Raw genomic sequence first — 19,444 nt, 5'->3', positions numbered from 1 at the left:
ATTTAGACACCAGAGGGCAGAGCCGCCCATGGGACATCCTGACTTCCTTTCACAGGGACGATGGTGACAGCAGTCAGGCAGCTCTGGCCAGCAAGCACAGAGGAGAGGCAGGCAAAGTCTCTTCCAGCAGAGCATCAGCAAAGGCACAAGAACAATCGAGAACAATCAAGAACGATCAGAATAGGGTGCAGTGGCCTGGGATGAGGTGCATTCTGTGGCTGCTGCTTCACCTCACTCCTGGTGCTGGACCCCACCATGGGCTGCAGATTCCAGCACATTCCACAGACCTTTCCCAGACTGGGCCGGAAGCACATCCACACTTCCTTTTCTTTCTCCATATTTCCTCTTGTCCTTTTGTAGAATTCTGATGAGGTATCTAATTAAAAATGGGGACACTTTAGCCCTAGTTTATGAAGAAATGGAACCTGAAGAGCTCATGAGATATCAAATGTCCGCCATCTCCCCACTGCCCCCCAATCCACATGGACAAGACATGGTCCAACAAGCCCCCAGCTCATGCTCCCATTAAGGTGAGACCATGACAAGAGTGAGAAGCCCAATGGCAAGTCTCACATTGGGCTCAAGATGAGGGTCTCTGGCAAGCTTCAGTGACTTAGGCAACATCAGAAAAGCGTTCTTCAAGACATTAGGAACCCCAAATACTGCTGGCTGAGTGAGGGGTCAGGAGTGGGCACACACATGCTTGGGAAAAGGGACCCAGAAGCACAGTCCAGCGACTTAACAGAGAGCAGAGCCTTAGGCAGAAAGCAGCGCCGCTAAACCAAGGGAAACAGACACTGTCTCCTCTCAGTCTGTGGTGACCTGAAGGTGAATGCCAAGCAACCAAATGTCAGGTTCCTGAGGACTCAGGGGACCAAGGAATGCCTGTGAAACTCGTGGAAATTCTACAAGTGGCTTTTGCCAAGAAAAGGAAGTGGCCCATAGCGCACACATTCTTCGTAAGAATATGTGCAGGCTAGTGTGTGTAGCCCAGTAGTAGAGCACTTGCCTACATGCATGAGGATCTGGGTTCAATCCTCAGAACTGAAAAAGAAAAAGGAAAAGTGCAAATTTTGCAAGAAAAAGAAATCCCAGCTGGTGGCTCATGCCTGTAATCCTAGCTATTCAGGAGGCTGTAAGGTTCAAAGCCAGTTCAAAGCCAGCCTGGGCAGGAAAGTCCATGAGACAACCATAAAACCAGAAGTGGCAGGGGCTGGGAAGGTGGCTCAGTGGTAGAGCGCTTGCCTTGCATGCATGAGGCCCTGGGTTCGATTCCTCAGCACCACATAAGCAAAAAGAAAAAAGCCGGAAGTGGTGCTGTGGCTCAAGTAGTAGAGTTCTAGCCTTGAGCTGAAGAGCTGAGGGACAGCGCCCAGGCCCAGAGTTCAGGCCCCACGACCAGACCCCCCCCCCCCCCCAAAAAAAAAAAAAACCAGAAGTGGCGCTGTAGCTCAAAGTGGTAGACAGCCTTGAGCAAAAGAGCTCAGGGAACACTATGTTAAAGATGAACTTTACAACATGGGGGAGGGAGGAGTCAGGGAGATGGGGAGGGAAGGGATGGCATGGCAAAAACAAAGAGGAAGTAACAATGCTCGCTAGGAAATGTACTCATTACCTTACTCATGTAACTGTAACCCCTCTGTATGGTATCTTTACAATTAAAAAATATACAAAAAAAAAAAAAAAAAGAGCTCAGGGACAGCGCCAAGGCCCTGAGTTCAAGCCCGATGACTGACAAAAAAAAAATCTCAGATCAGATCAGCTTTTAACATTATCTGTACCTACTCATGGGAGCTTCTTTCCCAGCTGTGCTAACCAGTCCCAAGACAGCCTAGGGCTGAGGGCCTACAGTAGTATACACTGCAAGGATGGAGCTGGTGGCCTTGTTTCACCCAGTAGACACTAAGAAGCACAGGGCTGGAGACATGGACAATTGCGTGGTCTAAGCATCTTCTCACCATGGCACCCCATGCACACCATTAGAAAAATACTGCTCTTACCGTGTGTTCCCAAGGCACAGGTGCACATCTGTTAGCTGACAGCACTCTCAGAGTGTTCAATTATCCATTCAATGGCAGCCCACCCCTGCAACAACACAAGATTTCAGCACTGTGACATTTTCTGCTTGTCACTAACATGGCAAGCTATGGGCCTGTGATTTAGACTGCAGTGACCTCTCCAAGCTCAAAAATAAGGTGGGCTAGGCATTGATGGCTCATACAAACAATTCTAAGGAAGCCAAGCTACTCAGGAGGCTGAGATCTGAGGATCAAGATTCTAAGGCAACCTGAGCAGAAGAAAAAAAATCTATGAGACTCTTATCTCAAATTAAGTGTCAAAAAGCCAGAAGGGGAGCTATGGCTTAGATGGTAGAGTGCTAGTCTTGAGTGATAAAGCTAAGGACAGCACCTAGGCCTTGAATTCAAGCCCCAGTACCAGCACCATTAAATGAGAGAAGGGAGGGAAGGAGGGAAAGAGAGAAAAAGAGGAGAGAGAGAGAGAGAGAGACTCTAGAACCTAATATTAGCTACTACTGAGTTAGCAAATCAATGTACCTGGTGTGTGCAGCCCCACAGCTAAAATAGCACAAGCTCATCCAGGAGAGGCCTGTATGACCCTGATGTCCCCAAATCCCAGTGCCAAGGCTGCCACATGGAGGCATCCACCTCTATTTCCCACATGGCCACTAGTCCTCTCCAGAGGAAGATGGCCACAAAGATGGCTCCTCTCACTTGCCAGGCACAGACAGCAATTCGGTCAGAGGCCTTCAACACAGCAATTGCTCATGAGTGAAATCAAAGAAGCCAACTTGGCTCCAGTGGATTTACCCAAGACTTTCCTTATGAAAGGTCTCAAGTGGCTTTAGCCTCCCTATAATATCTTATTTCAGCAAATACTTTGGGACTCTGTCGGTGGGGAAACAACAACATGCGTCCAGCCCTGGCCCAGGGAGCTTTCTTACAGCAAAGCCCTGTGTTAGGCCCTTGTGGCCCTGAGCAAAACTACTGCATGTTATTTCTCAAATCTGGAGTTTTCTGAAAGCTAGATAGACTGACCCTTACTAAATGTAAGCCATATGTGGCTTTCTAATCATCATGGGTTTTTTTTTTTTGGCGGGGGGGGGGGGGGGGGGGTCGTGTTTTACTGGTACTGAGGCTTGAACTCAGGGCCTTAGTGCTTTTAGCTTTTTTGCTTAAGGCTAGCACTCAGTGCTTTTAGCTTTTTTTGTTTAAGGCTAGCACGCCACTTCTGGCTTTTTGCTGGTCAACTGGAGTTGGAATCTCATTGTCTTTTCTGCCTGGTATGGCTTTGAACATCAGTCCTCAGATCTCAGCCTCCTGAGAAAGCTGGCATTACAAGTGTGAGCCACCAGCACCTGGCTATATTGGTGTTTTAAGCACAAGATGAAAGGAAGGACAGTCCTAGGTATCACCCCACCATCTCAAAAATGCAGATGGATGAGCCAGGGTTGGGAAGGACAAACAAGGGCAGGATGTAAGCCCCTAAGGAGAGCTGAGATGAAGAGCTAAGGTCCTCCTCTGAAAAGGAGATTCACCTTGAACTTGAGACCTTCTTTCCAGACATTCCAGCTCTTTCCTTCAACCTGCTGGAGGGGAACATGGCTAGATGGTCTGAGCAATTTCTACCGCTTTTCCTAAAGGGAGAACCAAGGATACCCTCCAGCTCATTCCTAGCCAGGCACCAGTGACTCACATCTATAACCCTAGCTACTCAAGAGGTTGAGATCTGAGCCAGCAAGGCAGGAAAAGTCTATGAGACTCTGATCTCCAAATAACCAGCGAAAAGCCAGAATTGGAGATATGTGTGGCTCAGGTGGTAGAGTACTAGCCTTGAACAAAAAAGCTAAGGACAGTGCCCAGTCCCGGAGTTCAAAGGTCTAGTATCAGCAAACACACATGCACACATGCACATGCATACAAACTCATTCTCAGAAAGAGATGTGATGTTGGCAGCTGACTCCGGGGAGGCTCAAACTTGAGGGTCCGGCCAAAGGCACTTTATGACTACTACCCAGGAAACAGCTACAAGCCTGAATACCTTGTCTACAGTGCTAAAGCTGTTTGCTTGCACTGTGCCCTCAATTTGAACCTCTCTGAAGTACTGGTTCCTTGTTTACACTCTAGATTCACCCTACACTTTCCCAACTAAGGAGAGGAGCTCCACAGCTCCCTTGGCATGGCAGGCGCTGTTCCCCTCAGATCCTGGCCAGTCTTTTCTAAACCACCTATCTGGAGGGCAAGTACAGGAAATGCGATGAAGAAGAGCCCAGTACCCCAAAGGCCTCCTGGCACCAAACCTGACATCACTTGTACACTAACACGCAGGGCCTGGCACGGAGGGACATACCTTCCTTGCATTGCATGATATCGTGTTGGCCACTAGACTTTCCAGGTAGCTCCCAAGGCTGATCCCCTTCACTGTGATGATGGCTTCCTGGGTAAGCACAGTCCTGCAGAACAGGCAAGAGTCAAGAGGCTGACCAGCCCTGAGAGAAGGGGTCTCCAGTCCACCCAGCCTTGCCCTGGCTGTTAATGTATCCCAACCAAGGTGAGACCACTCACTTTTCAGGGTTCTCAGGATGAGGGGTATACACCAACCTCTCGTTCACTGACACCAGATTTGTGAGTGTGATCTTGAAAAAACAAAAAGCAAAAACAAACATTGGTTTGGGATTCTATTTCTCGCATTTCTCCCCAAACCATCTGCCCATATTCTTCCAAACCCAAAATAGCACAGGAGACTTGAGAGCTTGTTTGGAGGTTCTAGCAGGGGAGTGCAGCTACTCGTATGCCCTTGACCAAAGACCAGTCCTCCTCTATCGAGGATGGTGGTCCTTTTCGATCGAGCGCGCAGCTTTGGGAGGGACGCACAGCCAGATCAGCTGAATCAACCCTGGCGATCAATGGGGTAACAGATGTCACAGACAGATCACCCTTACATCCCACAGGAGACTTTTAGGTACCCAAGGCTCCCATCACGCTGTGTCTGAGGACACCACATTTAGTTGTTACTTCTGGTAATAATCTGTTTCTTTTGTCACGCCCCACACTGAGCAAGGTTCTGGCCTTCAGGGAACCTGCACAACACCAAAGCCACCAACAGCTGTAGGACAGGACGAGGCCTCTGTTGGTATCCAAGTGAGCCTGAATTAGAGCCTGGCACTGCGGATGCAGTGGGATGGGACAGACCCCAGGACCCACACAGATGATAGAGCCAAGACTCAAGTTCTACTTCCCCTAAACTATCCAACTTCCTGTCTGCTTTATGTTTTCTGTTAAAACTTGGAGCTCCAGCTCATGCCTGTAATTCTAGCTATGTAGGAGGCTAAGACCTAAGGATTAAGGTTCAAAGCCAGCCTGGGCAGGAAAGTCTCCACCAAAAAGCCAGAAGTGGAGCTTTTGTTCAAGTGGTAGAACATCAGCTTGGAGTATAATAAGCTAAGGGACAGTACCCAGGCTCTGAGTTTAAACCTCAGTATACACACACACACACACACACACACACACACACACACACACAATCACACATCAAAACCAAAAAGAAACCTGGAGCTCCAGAACAAGACTGAGCCTGGAATCTTCTGTGGTAATTTGATCCTGTGTCTGCACTGTCTGCAATATAGGAACTTAAGAACTAAAATTTTGACATTTTATTTAATCCTAATTAATTTAAATGTCAATGGCCACATGTGGCCGTTTGAAGTATGGAAGTACTTCAAAATGAAGCTCTAGAATTGCAGCACTGTTTCATATGATGTACCTTATCCTCTGAGAACCTATTCCAACACAAGATCATTAAAATTAAAAAAAAAAAGTCTAGGGCTGGGAAGGTAGCTCAGTGGTAGAGTGCTTGCCTAGCATGCATGAAGCCCTGGGTTCGATTCCTCAGCACCACATACACAGAAAAAGCCAGGAGTGGTGCTGTGGCTTAAGTAGTAGAGTGCTAGTCTTGAGCCAAAGAAGCTCAGGGGCAGTACCCAGGCCCTGAGTTCAAGCCCCAAGACCAGCAAAAAAAAAAAAAGTCCAGAGCAAAATCAGCTTTCAGTGGTAGCAAAAGCACTTCTGCTTTATAACAATCTCTCACCATCAACCTGCCTATCCTTGCCATCCGGATGAAAGTAGTGAGTAGGGAACCTTTCTTCCAACTGTGCACAGGGTTACCCAAAGAGTTTCACAGCTGGGCACTGCTAGCTCATGCCTGTAATCCTAGCTACTCAAGAGACTGAGATCTGAGGATCCAGGTTTGAAGGCAGCCTGGGCAGACAAATCTAAGAGACTCTAATCTCAGTTAAACAGCAAAAATCTGGAAATGGAGGTGTGACTCAAGTTGTAGAGTTCCAGCATTAGGTGAAAAGCGGCCCTATCTGAGAGCAATCTGGAGCCTCGTTGTCCAGCAGCCAAGCACACACAGTGCTTCCTTCTGTAAAAGTGCTGCCAGCTTTCAATGGGAATAGAAGAACAGTAGAGGTGACAGGCTTTGAGCTAGTGGTCCCCACAGCCTCCTAAAAGTCCAAATGTACTGGGGATATTCTTAAGGGACAGAGGAGAAACTGCAAGTACCAGAGCAGCACCCTTGTTTGTTTCAAACATGGGCTCCCAGAAAATGCTGAGAAGATTGGGAACTTTCCTGGTATCTCCACTATTTTCTGGGCCTGCCACCCTGTCCCTCCTGAGTACTGCCCCTGTCTGCTCCAGCCACCAGACTCTGCCTGCCCTGGCTTAGTTGTGCTAATGCGTGAGAGGCCTGCTAGTCTGAATGGGAAACCCCAGTCTTCTTGTTAGTTTCTGTCTGTGGTTCTCTCCCAGCCCTGACAGTTTACATGCCTCCACTGGCACAGGCTGGCTTGATGTCTATCCATGACACGATACCCAGAGAGAACAGGAGCTTTTCTTAGTCCTGTATTCCCTATAGCAGCTCAAGGTCTGCACATGATGAGTGCATGACACTATTGGTAAGACCAATAAACAATGTCATGATGTGGAGAACAAGGCAGGTAGGCCAGAAGAGGGGATCTGTGAGGAAGGAAAGCTACCTTGTACAGGTACCATGTTAGAATTTCACCTGGAGACCCATTTCTAAGTTTGCTGAAAGTAATATTTTTATGTGTGTGTGCTGATACTTAGGGTTTGAACTCAGAGCCTTGTACTCTTGCGTAGCCTTTTTTACTCAAGGCTGGTGCTCTATTACTTGAATCACAGCTCCACTTCAGGCTTTTTACTGGTTAATTGGAGACAGTCTCAAGGATTTGTCTGCCTGGGCTGGCTTTGAACTTCAATCCTCAGATCTCAGCCACCTGAGTAGCTAGGATTACAGACAAACACCATGGACATCCAGCTTGTGAGTAATACTTCATGAAATAAACCATGTCCCAAGAGGCTGCAAGTTTAGCTCCATGGTGGAATGCTTGCCTAGCACATGCAAGACCCTAGGTTTTATCCATAGCACAAAAATAAACCCCATTTTTCTAGTCTAGGCACTTCTTACCATATACTCTTTGTATCTGCATTAGACTAACACATTTTCTTTCTTTCTTTCCTTCCTTCCTTCCTTTCTTTCTTTCTTTCTTTTTGGAAGTACTGGGAATTAAACCCAGGGACCTAGCCAGTGCTCAGCAAGCAGTCTGCCACTAAACTCTATATATACATATTACACATACATATACACATACATACATATATACATACATGCTCATGTAGACATTATATGTACACACATATATATCACATATACATATACCATTTACCACTATGCTTTATATATGCATCTGATATATATTTATTTAAATTAAGAGATATGCAAGAAAAAGGGAGTGGTAAATGGCTTTAAAAATGGTCATAGGCTGGGTATGGTGGAACATGGCAGTAGTCCCAGCTGAGATGCTGGGACTAAGGAGGCTGAGGAAGGAGGTACATGGACCAGCCTGGGTGCCCTGTGTGACCCTTGCCAACAAATAAATAAATAAATAATACCAACATTCATCTTTATGGTTGGGACAGTGGTTAGATGCATCAAGAGGCTGCTCACCACTGCTTACACGGTATATTCGCTTTGTAACAATTCATCCTTATGTGCATTTTTGTTTCATTGCTTCTTTTTCTACTGACATAAAAACTGTACTTATCTATGAGAGATGGCAATGTTTCAATACATGTATAACTGAATGATGTTCAAATAAGGATAAAGGGTTTTCAAACTTATGTCTATGGGGAAAACATTCAAAACCTTTTTTTGTAATTTTTGCCAGTACTGAGGCTTGAATTCAGGACCTGGGCACTTCCTCTTAGCTTTACCACTTGAGTCACACCTCCACTTCCACCTTTCTGCTGGTTAACTGGAGCTAAGAGTCTCACAGACTCTTGTCCAAGTTGGCTTTGTGCCACGATCCTTAGATCTCAGCCTCCTGAGTAGCTAGGACTACAGACAGGCCACCAGTGGCCTGTCTCTTCTAGTTCTTTCAATACACAATAGGGTATCATTATCGATGGTCACCAGCTACACAATAGGACAGCACAACTTAGTTATTCATCTGAATTGTCTCCACTTATTATACTTGGAGAAAAACACAAAATACCACTAAATAAATTCACTTTTCCTAATAAAAATAATCCATCAGTTAAGACCAGAGGCAGGCTGAAGATAAACTCAATGAAGCTATTATTCATGTGTCAGCACCTTTTCCAGCTTAGGCCATTGCTTACATTGGTGGAACAAAGCTCCATTTTCTTTTCTGCAGGGTCCACAACAGAGCGCTCTTCGACGTATGTCGAAGTCCTACTGGTTCCCAAAATCTAAAACACAAAACAAAACTTGCATAATAGCATGTTATAAATTCTACTTACTCCCCTCTGTACAGTATTTTCACAATAAAAAAATAAAAATAAAAATAAAAATAAAAAATTTCGACTGATGAGGAGATAAAAAAAATTCCACTTACTAATGAATTCACTTAGTCAACAAGTGCTGTGAAGATGGGGTGAAGAAATGGACAGAAGAGAAAAAAGTCTACCCAGCATACCCCACTCCCTTGGGTGACAGACACAGGAAAAAAAAAAGATCAAAATCAAACAGGGTGAAAGGTGAGGCTCCTGAGGTGTGGCCAGGAGCACCCCATGGGAGGGATGAGTCAGACTACATCCTGTCCAGGCCCTGATTCAGGACCTGTGAGTGAGCTCCAGGTATAAGGAAGGGCAGGCCAGAGTGGTCAGATGAGAGCAGATAGGCCTCACCGGGAGAAACATTGAGAAGGGAGTAAAGGGTATGAGGGATGCAGGGGGGGATAGACACAGGGAGGCAGGGGGCAGGGGGAGCACTGGATACAGGGGAGGGCTGCAGAGAGGGGGCACAAGGAGAAGGGAGGGTAAGGTATGGGGTGCTCACCGCTCGTGCGAGCATGGGCAACCCCCACTCAGTGCTGAGCAGGCGCAAGCTGTGCAGGCGCCCGCTTCCATCCACACCGCGCTCCAGCACGTCCACACCCACCACACAAGGGTTCATGGGGTTCGGGTACTTCCGCATGGCTGCCTTGATGACCGTGTCCCATGGGTGGCTGGTGAGAGGAACAACATCCACAATCAGATGCTTTGAGGACAGGAAGATTCCATCTCCTCCCTGGCCCTTTGTCCTTCCCGCACCTCCCCTGTCCACAGGACACAGAACCATTCTGTGGGGGCTTCTTGGCAGGAAGGCCTTGGTCCTCATCTCTGGTGCAGGGCCCTGTGCCTCATGGGAAACCAACATGCCTGCATGTGTCAAGCCTCTGCCAGGCCTCCTGCTGGGAGCACTGGCTGGACCCTGACTTCCTGCTGGCTGTCCTACTTGACCACCTGATGCCACCTATACAAGAAGATGGCTTCTCCCAGCTACTCAGTACGATGGAGAATCAGCTGCATACCATCCTCCATTACCAAGATTTAAGATCTTTCTACTTTATGGTGGTGCAAATGTATAATCTACAGTCATCCTGCTTTTCACGTTCAGTACAGGATTCAGTAAATAACCAAGATAGGCCATGTTTATGGAATCAGATATCTATTATAAATGGGCTTTGCAACCAGGCACTGGTAGCCCTGTGCCTATAATCCTAGCTGCTCAAGAGGCTGAGAGCTGAGAATCCCAGCTTGACTCTAGCCAGGGCATCTCAAGGACTCTTATCTCCAATTAACTAGCAAAAAGCCAGAAGTGGGGTTGTGGCTCACGTGGTAGAGCTAGTAGGAATTCAAGGACTGGAGTTGGAGCCCCAGTACCTGCAAAAAAAAGGGAGGGAGCTTGTGTTCAAGGGTTTACACAAATGCAGGCTAATGCTACTTCTGAGCTCATCTAAGGTGTACCAGGCCAGCTGTGCCAGGCCAGCTGTAGAGGTCTGTATGGTTACATACACTGATGCATTTTCACTGATCACATTCTCCACCTGCTTGGGGTTTATCAGGATGTGACTCTATTGAAAGTTGAAGAGCACCTATGCTTTGTTCAGTCTTCTAACTGGTGCATGATAGAAGCAGTTCGAAATTTAAAGTATCTCCACTCTCCAAAGACAACCACTAATCATAATTCCATCAACCACGCTTCTTCCATCCATACAAACATCTTGATTTCTTCAGGACCCACCTGTCTAGGACAGTGAGACTGCAGGAACAGAGATGGTGTAGGTGTCACCAGCTCACCACAATCAATGACCCTTCTAGACTTCCAGCCCTACATCCCCAGATCCTGTGAGAGTCCCTGAGGGTCCGGGAATTCTTCCCCAGTAACCCTGCAGGACACAATTTCTAGCCCTTAACCCTGGGCTAAGTGGGTGAACACCTTTTCTCCTAGTTCATCTCCTGTCCATGCCAGTCATACAGTTGCCCATTGCTTTCAACAAACAGTCTTTCCTCCCTCAGGACGCTCTGCTCCAGAAGCCACTGAGCTCCTACATAGACACATCTACCAGGCACCCATGGCTCACAATTGTTAATACTATTTACTCAGGAAACTGAGATCCGAGGATCATGGTTCAAAGGTTTTCCAGACAGGGAGTTTGAGAGGCTCTTAATCTCCAAGGAACCAGAAAAAAGCCAATGTGGAACTGTGGTTCAGATGGTAGAGAGTGCTCAGAGATAGTACCCAGGCCCTGAGTTCTACATTGTCACTGCCAAATTTAGGCAGACTAGAAATGATTGGAGATAATTCTCAAAAGTCCCACTGCACACTGAGAAAACAGTAACATCTGAATCCTGTCCCAAAAAGGAAGGGGGCCTGGGAAGGCTCCAATATACACCTGTGTCTTTGTATGTGCTCCACCCATGTTAAAGCTCTTCATGGCACAATCCAAGGAAGGTGGAGGGTGAACTCCACTTGCATGCTAAGGGGTGGAAAGGAACACAAAAAGGCCCTCATTGACCACAGCCAAAGTGCCAGTACTCTGCAGGAGAAAATTCTGTGCTGTCTAAAATTCGCCTGAACTCACCCAGGAAAAAGGACTCAGGGGAAACCAACTAAAGACATCCTAGACTCTCAGCTCTCCATTTTTTTTTGGGGGGGGGGGTCCAGTCGTGGGGCTTGAACTCTGGGCCTGGGCGCTGTCCCTCAGCTCTTCAGCTCAAGGCTAGTGCTCTACTACTTGAGCCACAGTGCCACTTCCGGCTTTTTTTTTTGCTTATGTGGTGCTGATGAATCGAACCCAAGGCCTCAGGCATGCAAGGCAAGCGCTCTACCACTGAGCCACCTTCCCAGCCCACCCATCAGCTCTCTAAGATTTTCATTATAGAAAGTTTTGTTTTGAAGCACCTGCAGCTCACTTCTTTAATCCTCGCTACTCAGGAGGCTGAGACCTGAGAAATCAAGGTTTGAAGCCAACCCATGCAGGAAAGTCCGTGAGACTCTTATCTACAATTAACCACAAAAAGCTAGAAGTGAAGAAGTGGCTCAAGTAGTAGAGTTCCAGCCTTGAGTGGAAAAGCTAAGGGACAGTGCCCAAGTTCAAGCCCCAGTAATAGCACAAAAAAGTTTTGTTTTGTTAAAGTAGGCAGCCACAGATAAAAGGTTCAACTATATCCTACCTCTAGTGGCCCTTAGAGAATGAAGTGCAGGGGACAATGGATTCTTTTAGATGGTAACTATCACAGTGCTAGCAAGACATTACTGGCCCTTCTCCAGTATCCATATTTACATTGATGCAGCAAAGTAATGGAGAGAAAGTTCTGGAACCTCCCCAGCAGCGAAGGCCAGATTCCAAACCTCAGCCTGGTCACTATTCCTCACCAATGCAGAGTGTCTTACACAAGGAGAGTGTGGAGTGTGGTGGACTCTCTTAGGACTGCGATGAAATGATAAGATGATTAATTTAGTACCACTTGACCTCTGAGCACTTTTGTCTTTGCTATTTTCTGCCAGGACAGGAAGTGCGCCAAAAACACCTCGTCAGCAGAACAAGTTCCCTGGCTATCTGTGGGCAATGGACCACTGCTCAGGTTGCTGGTCCAACTCACTGCTGTCTCCACCAGCTAGCACCTGATACTTGGAAGACCAGCACACTAACTGCTGTTCTAACTTGGGGATATAGCAGACATTTGCTGGACAATTCATGACATGAGCCTGTCGATTTGAAGTAAACAACTGGTAGTATTTGTTGCTAAAGATCAAATCTGAGCTTTCAAGTGAAAACTGGAATTTTAGAAAACTTGTACTCATTGCACAATTATGACAACTACCCCATACAGCAGAGTAGACATGGGGCTCCAAACAGGCAGTACAAGATGCCACTACTCACCTCTAAAGAGCACTCACCAAAATCAATAGGTTTGAATGCAGAGCTAGTTTTTCTCTTCGTTTTACATTGCAATTCATTTTTAATAAGCTATCGGTGTTTGTTTTTTTTAACACAATAATGATACTTATGACAGTAAAATATTTCTACTTTTCCAATTACATACCTGTAGGCTGGGAAGGTGGCTCAGTGGTAGAGCGCTTGCCTTGCATGCCTGAGGCCCTAGGTTCAATTCCTCAGCACCACATAAGCAAAAAGAAAAAAGCCGGAAGTGGCGCTGTGGCTCAAATGGTAAAGCGCTAGCCTTGAGCTGAAGAGCTGAGGGACAGCGCCCAGGCCCAGAGTTCAGGCCCCATGACCGGACCCAAAAAAAACAAAATCAATTACATACCTGCATGAGGCTAGGTTTATCCAGACAACATACAGCCAAACAGGGGCTGTCCAGGCAGAGAGTGGAATCTCCTTCTATAGACCACAGACACAACAGACATTATTTTCAAAGGGCCAATCTTCAACTGGGTGCTGTGGCTCAACCCTGTAATCCTAGATACTCAGGAGGCTGAGATCTGAGGATCACAGTTCAAAGCTAGCCTGGGTAGAAAAGTCCATGAGACTCCTGTACATCTTCAATTAACCACCAAAAAGTTAAACTTAGGGCTGTGGCTCAAGTGGTAGAGCACCAGTCTTCAGCAAAAAAGCTAAGGGACAGTGCATAGTCCCTGGCTTCAAGTCCCAGTACCAATATGCACGGGCATGCGAGCGCGCCGTGCGCGTGAACGCGCACACACACACACACACACACACACACACACACACACAGGGGCCATTTTCTGTCTAATTTTGGAAAACCGATTTTATTTTAAAATATGAGGTATGGGGGGGGCGGGGAAGATTGGGTGGGGGAGTGGGGGGGGAGGATGGGAAGGGATGGGAAGGAGAAACAAAGGAGGAGGCTACAATGCTTGATAAGAAATGTACTCATTATCTTGCCCATGTAATTGTAACCCCTCTGTACAGTATTTTCACAATAAAAAAAAGAAAAAGAAAAAAATAAATAAAATATGAGGTACATAGACTAGGCTTATTATTCATTGTAATGATACAATAAATATTTTTGGGTGTGGCTCAAGTGGTAAAGGACCTACCTAACAAGTGTGAGGCTTTGAGTTCATACATTGTACTACAAAAGAAAATATTTTAATTTTTAACTGTAACTTCTAATATTATTTATCTACTTATATATTTGAAACAGGATCTCCCTAAGTAGCCTATGCTGGCCTTAAACTCATAGTCCCCTACCTCGGCCTCCCAAGTGCTGGGCTGTAATCACATCTGGCTCTAATATGATAGATATAATCAACACAGACAAAAACTATTTGGGTCCTCAATATTTTCCAAGAGCTGAGCAACTTAATATCTGCTGGTCTAATTGGCTTCTTGTGTTAGTTAGCCAGAGATAAAATATACCCATCAAAGATACACCCTTACTGTCCACTACCTCCAACCAGGCTCCGCCTTCCCAAATTCCACCCCCTATCAATGGTCTTTTTAAATTCTGAATCCATGAATGGGTCAAACCATTGGTTAGGCAAGAGCCTTGGGGATCTAATATCTGGAAATGCCCTCACAGCATCCAGAGGTAGCTTTACTAATCTCCTAGCATCTCTCAATTCAATCAAGTTGACAATCAAGAATAATCATCACAGCCCTTACATGAAGCAGAAATATACACAGGGCTAACCACTACAATATGCTTGTAAGAAAAAGGACGTACTGTCTCCATTCACACAAAGGCCTATTACCCAGCTGGTATAATCCATCAATACCTGTACCTTTAGGTATCTATTTATGGACAGATCTCAAAAGCACACTACTGAGAAGATGCAAGATGATGTCACTGATTTCTATTTCAGAAAAGCAAACCAAATTACATGTTATATGTGGACACACAGGTGTCCATAAATGGAGTCCTGTGCACCTCTAGCACCTGAACCTTTGGAAAGATGCCCATCAAATTCGTCATCTTAGCTGCCTTTGGGTAGAGAAAAGGCACAGAATGTTAAGTGGGGGAGTGGCACTTCCACTCCTCCCTGTGATATTAATTCATCTCTCTTTCTTGCTCTTGGCCAGATGAGCTGGCACTAGGCCCATCTCCTCCCATAGCCCTACTTCCTTGAGTGGACATGACCTTCCAGCATGCTTCTTTTGGAAGGGCATTTGGTCTCCATGTGACCTATCTTTGCCCCTTTCTGAGCATTTACCATGTGTCAGGCGCTGCAGGGTGTCGGGGCAGAAAGCAAATTATTTAAGGAACCAAGTACCAACACATGCTAAAACATGGGTAACCACCCCTCCCAAAAATAATGATGCTAAACAAAATAAGCCAGACACAAAACGCCACATATTGTATGATTATATTTATATGAATATCTAGAAAAGGCAAATCAACAGAAAGGGAAAGCAGAATGAGGTTGGGGTAGAAGGCATGATAGGAGTGTTCAAACTATGCTGACATTCACAATCTACTAGAAACTAAAATTTTCTGTAAATATATCCACAATTGTACACTTTTAAACAGGTCACTTACATTATAGATAGTTGAGTGGCATATAACTTATTCTTCAATAAAGCTTAAATAATAAGTGGATTGTAGCTGCAAAAATTACCACAAGTGTTAACAGCTGGCTGGTACAATGGCTCACACTTGCAATCCCAGCCACTAGAGAAACAGAGATGGGAAAGACTGAGGTTAGAGGACCGATGCCATCACAACCAATACATCTGGGCAAGATGGATCAAACCTGTGGTACTAGCTACAAGGGAGGCTGTCAGTTGGAGGACTTCTATCTGAAGCCAGCCCTGCTCTAAAGTGCCAGAAGCCATATGAAAAGCAACTAAAGCAAAAAAAAAAAGGCTGGGTATATGACTTGAGCAACTCTCTGACTTCAAAATCCTGTACTTCAAAACAAAACAAAACAAAAAAACTGAAGTATCAGAAGTGACTTCACAGCCGATTATCATCAGCCAACACTTCACTGCTAATGCAGTTCTCAACTGGTCCTGGAGAAAACTGTGCCCCAGGACTCTGTATCCCTAAATTCACTGACTTTAAAACTTCTCTGCAGGCCGGGCGCCAGTGGCTCATGCCTGTAATCCTAGCTATTCAGAAGGCTGAAATCTGAGGATCACGGTTCAAAGCCAGCTTGGGCAGGAAAGTCCATGAAATTTATCTCCAATAAACCACCAGAAAACCTAAGTGGCGCCATCCTAAGTGGAGCTGTGGCTCAAGTGGTAGAGTGCTTGCCTTGAGTTGAAGAGCTCAGGGACAGCACCCAGGCCCAGAGTTCAAACCCCATGACTAACAACAACAACAACAAAAAACTCCACAGGCTGGGAATGTGGTAGAGTGCTTGCTTAGCATGCATTAAGCTCTGGGTTCCATTCCTCAGTACCACTTAAACAGAAAAAGCCAGAAGTGGCACTGTGGTTCAAGTGGTAGAGTGCTAGCCTTGAGTAAAAGAAGCTCAGGGACAGTGCCCAGGCCTTGAGTTCAAGCCCCAGGACTGGTGAAAACAAACAAAACAGTTTTCTGCACCCAGAAGGAATGAGCTATGTATTATTCCTAAGAGAACATCCTAGGAAAGCTACCAACTATAATAGATAAGACAGATAGATAGACAGACAGATAGACAGACAGACATAGATCTAATCAAGATTCCACAAAACACTCTGGGAGATTCTGAAACCAGCTGGTTAATTTTTATTATGATGTTCCATTTTAAAAAGTCAAAAGATTATGATCTGCATGAGGTGCAGAATTCCCACCCCCCCACCTCCCCACCCCCATCCCGCCCCAAGGAGTACAATCAGGGAATTTAAAATTCTTTGTTCTTTTACATTTCAAAGATATTAAGGAGTAAGTCGTGCGCTGGTGGCTCACACCTGTAATCCTAGCTACTCAGGAGGATGAGATCTGAGGATTTTGATTCTAACTAAGCCAGTTTGGGCAGGAAAGTCTGCAACACTCTTAACTCCACTTAATCACCAAAAGGCCTGAAGTGTGGTTGTGTCTCAAGTAGCAGAGCTCTAACCTTGTGCAAATAAGCTCAAGAAGTGCATCTAGTCCGAGTTCAAGCCCCAGGACCGGCGCACATGCACAGGTGTATACACTCTCTCTCTCTCTCTCTCTCTCTCTCTCTCTCTCTCTCTCTCTCTCTCTCTCTCTCTCTCTCTTCTTTTTTGTCAGTCGTGGGGCCCTGAACTCGACCTGAGCACTGACCCTCAACTCTTGAGCTCAAGGCTAGCACTCAACCACTTGAGCCATAACACCACTTCCAGCTTTTTCTGCTTATGTGGTGCTGAGGAACCGAACCCAGGGTCTCATGCATGCAAGGCAAGCACTCTACCACTGAGCCACCTTCCCAGCCTCCCCCCCACACCCCCCCCCACCCCCATTCTTAAAGAATGATTTCAGATCAGTGATTCTTTGGAAGATACCACTTAGGTCAGAAAGGCATGTTTAAGCTGCTCTCTGGGTTTTGGAGGCGTCCAGGCCTGCAAATGAGCTCAGTGACAAGGGCTCCCAAATGCCGTCTTCCCATCTCTCTTTCTTCAACTCAGGCCCTCTGGGGACCTCCAGGAATCATACTTCATGCTTGTTTAAGGCTCCTGCACAGCATAATCTCATCAAAAAGGGTAACTGCTTCTGCAAGGCCTCTCCCGGGCCTGGGACCCCCTCGCCTCACCGCGGAGCGTGCGCAGCAGCGCGGATCAGGCCTGCGTGGGACCCGGGCGAGTCCTGCGCGCGCACGGAGCCGCCGCCGCCGCCGCCCCCGCCCGCCGGACAGCCCCGCCAGCCCGCAGCCCCGCAGCCTCGCGGCCGCGCCCGACCCAGCAGCGGGCATGCTCCGCGGGTCTCCGCTTAGCAACAGCCCTCGAATGGGTAGCGCCAGTCTGTCTCCAGGATGCGGAGGCCGCAGTCTTCGGACGGCCCTTCCCGGTGGCGTAGGTGCAAATCCCACCGCAACCCGCAGCCTGCAGCCAGTCTCACCCGAACACGTGCTCCGAGCTCCAGATCTTCATCTCCTCAGTCACCCAAGGCAGCGCGCGGATTAGGCGTCCCGGACGCCGGCTGCTCTCCCAGCTGCTGCGCTCTGGGAGGGGCGGGGCGAGAGCGGGGAGGGGGCGTGGCGTGCGCGACACCGCCTCCTCTCCGGGATGCGGATGCTCCAGGCCGCTGGTGGTACCCAGCTGACCTGAGCCGCTGCAGTGGCGCGCGCGGACCTGACCGCGCCTGCTGCAAAGGCTGCAAATTCTCCCCAACCCCTTTCCTAACACCCGTGTTTCTACTGTTGGAGGAGTATGGTGGAAAACTTCCCTCCCCCACCCCCAAATAAAACCTCTCCACCAGAGTGAAGGAGAAAGAAGTCTGAGTGTTGCATAAACAAGAAACCCAAATGTGATGGGGTCGTACACAATCCGCTGAGGGGACTGTAAGGAAAGAAAGAAATCTCTCCCTTTTATGAGATGCTAGGAAGATGCTGTGCATTACATACACGTTCTCCACGTAAACAATGAATGCAGAGGGAGGGGACAATATTATATATTCTATTTTTAATTTTGATAAATCGTTGTTTACATAATGTGATTCGTTTTAGTATTTAAAATATATATTGAAGTATTATTTACAATGGCATTAGATAATACATGTTTCTGATATTAAAGAAACATATGTCATATGAAAATAGCATAACAAAACCCACAATTTGCGATTACAAGTTGTCTAAAGTAAATCCTCTAAGAAAAGGGAAGAGGAGCTGGGCGCCAGTGGCTCACGCCTGGAATCCTAGCTACTCAGGAGGCTGAGGTCAGAGGATCACAGTTCAAAGCCAGCCCGGGCAGGGAAGTGTGTGAGACTCTTCTTATCTCCAATTAACCACCAGAAAACCGGAAGTGGTGCTGTGGTTTAAGTGGTATTATACTAGCCTTGAGCTGAAGAGCTCAGCCACAGTTCCCAGGCCCAGAGGGAGAGGAGATTCTCCCTCCCTAGGGAAAAAAAAATCACTTTATCTTTAGATGTGTATTTACCATGAATTGTCAGTACTCTTGTCTATGAGAATGAATTCGTCAAAAATTGTTAAAGTGGAGGATAAAGGAGAGAATGAGGTAAATTTGATTAAAGTACACTGTATGCATGTTGGAATGATCAAAATAGAGCACCTTTGTACAATTAATTTATGCTAATAAGAAAATTATTAAACAACAATAAATCATCCTCCAGGAAGAGAACTGGACAACAGCATTAATCCCAGAGTATATCCTCAATTCACCTAGTGATTAGAATGGCTGATTGTTTACTAATTGCTTTTAGCTAAAGGAGAAATAAATTTATATCTTCAGGACAGGTGGCAGTTCTGCAAACTGAAGTCTGGCACTTCCTGGAATATTGGGTTCCAACCTCTCCCAACCCTGGGAGATGGGATTGCTGGTTTTTTTTTGGTTGTTGTTTTATTAGTAAGTTTTTCTGTTGTGAAAATGCCATACAGAGGGGTTTCAATTACATGAGCAAGGTAATGAGTACATTTCTTATCAAGCATTGTTGCCTCCTCCTTTTTTTCCCCTTACCATCCCTGCTCTCTCAGGCCCCCCCCCCCTTGTAAAGTTCATTTTTCGACAAAA

General features: G+C 46.5%; 1 protein-coding gene across 1 annotated transcript; it reads right to left on the bottom strand.

Annotated features, from left to right (window-relative positions):
* Window positions 1-344: 344 nt before the first annotated feature.
* On the bottom strand, window positions 345-17,855 carry Prelid3a (PRELI domain containing 3A). The gene is made up of 7 exons (XM_042683695.1): window positions 17,817-17,855; window positions 9,400-9,568; window positions 8,721-8,810; window positions 4,584-4,654; window positions 4,369-4,471; window positions 2,001-2,085; window positions 345-376 (listed from the first exon to the last, which is right to left on the bottom strand). The coding sequence occupies exons 1-6, from the start codon at window positions 17,846-17,848 to the stop codon at window positions 2,032-2,034; spliced, it is 519 nt and encodes a 172-aa protein (XP_042539629.1). The 5' UTR covers window positions 17,849-17,855; the 3' UTR covers window positions 345-376; window positions 2,001-2,031.
* Between the last annotated feature and the right edge of the window lie 1,589 nt (window positions 17,856-19,444).

The sequence above is a fragment of the Dipodomys spectabilis genome, unplaced genomic scaffold (assembly GCF_019054845.1).
Source record: "Dipodomys spectabilis isolate Male_0828 unplaced genomic scaffold, ASM1905484v1 ptg000083l, whole genome shotgun sequence".
In the NCBI taxonomy this organism is placed as follows: domain Eukaryota; kingdom Metazoa; phylum Chordata; class Mammalia; order Rodentia; family Heteromyidae; genus Dipodomys; species Dipodomys spectabilis.
Note: the sequence above shows the minus strand (reverse complement) of the source record. Positions and strands in the feature narration are given on the sequence as shown.

What these genes read in the sequence shown, in the direction of transcription:
- Prelid3a (XM_042683695.1), bottom strand. Translation starts at nt 17,848, where the DNA reads ATGAAGATCTGGAGCTCGGAGCACGTGTTCGG. An exon ending in TGGAGCTTTGTTCCACCAAT is followed by an intron (nt 4,655 to 8,720) that starts GTAAGCAATGGC and finishes TGTTTTTTCAAG; the next exon opens with ATCACACTCACAAATCTGGT. An exon ending in TATCATGCAATGCAAGGAAG is followed by an intron (nt 2,086 to 4,368) that starts GTATGTCCCTCC and finishes GTGTTGTTGCAG; the next exon opens with GGGTGGGCTGCCATTGAATG.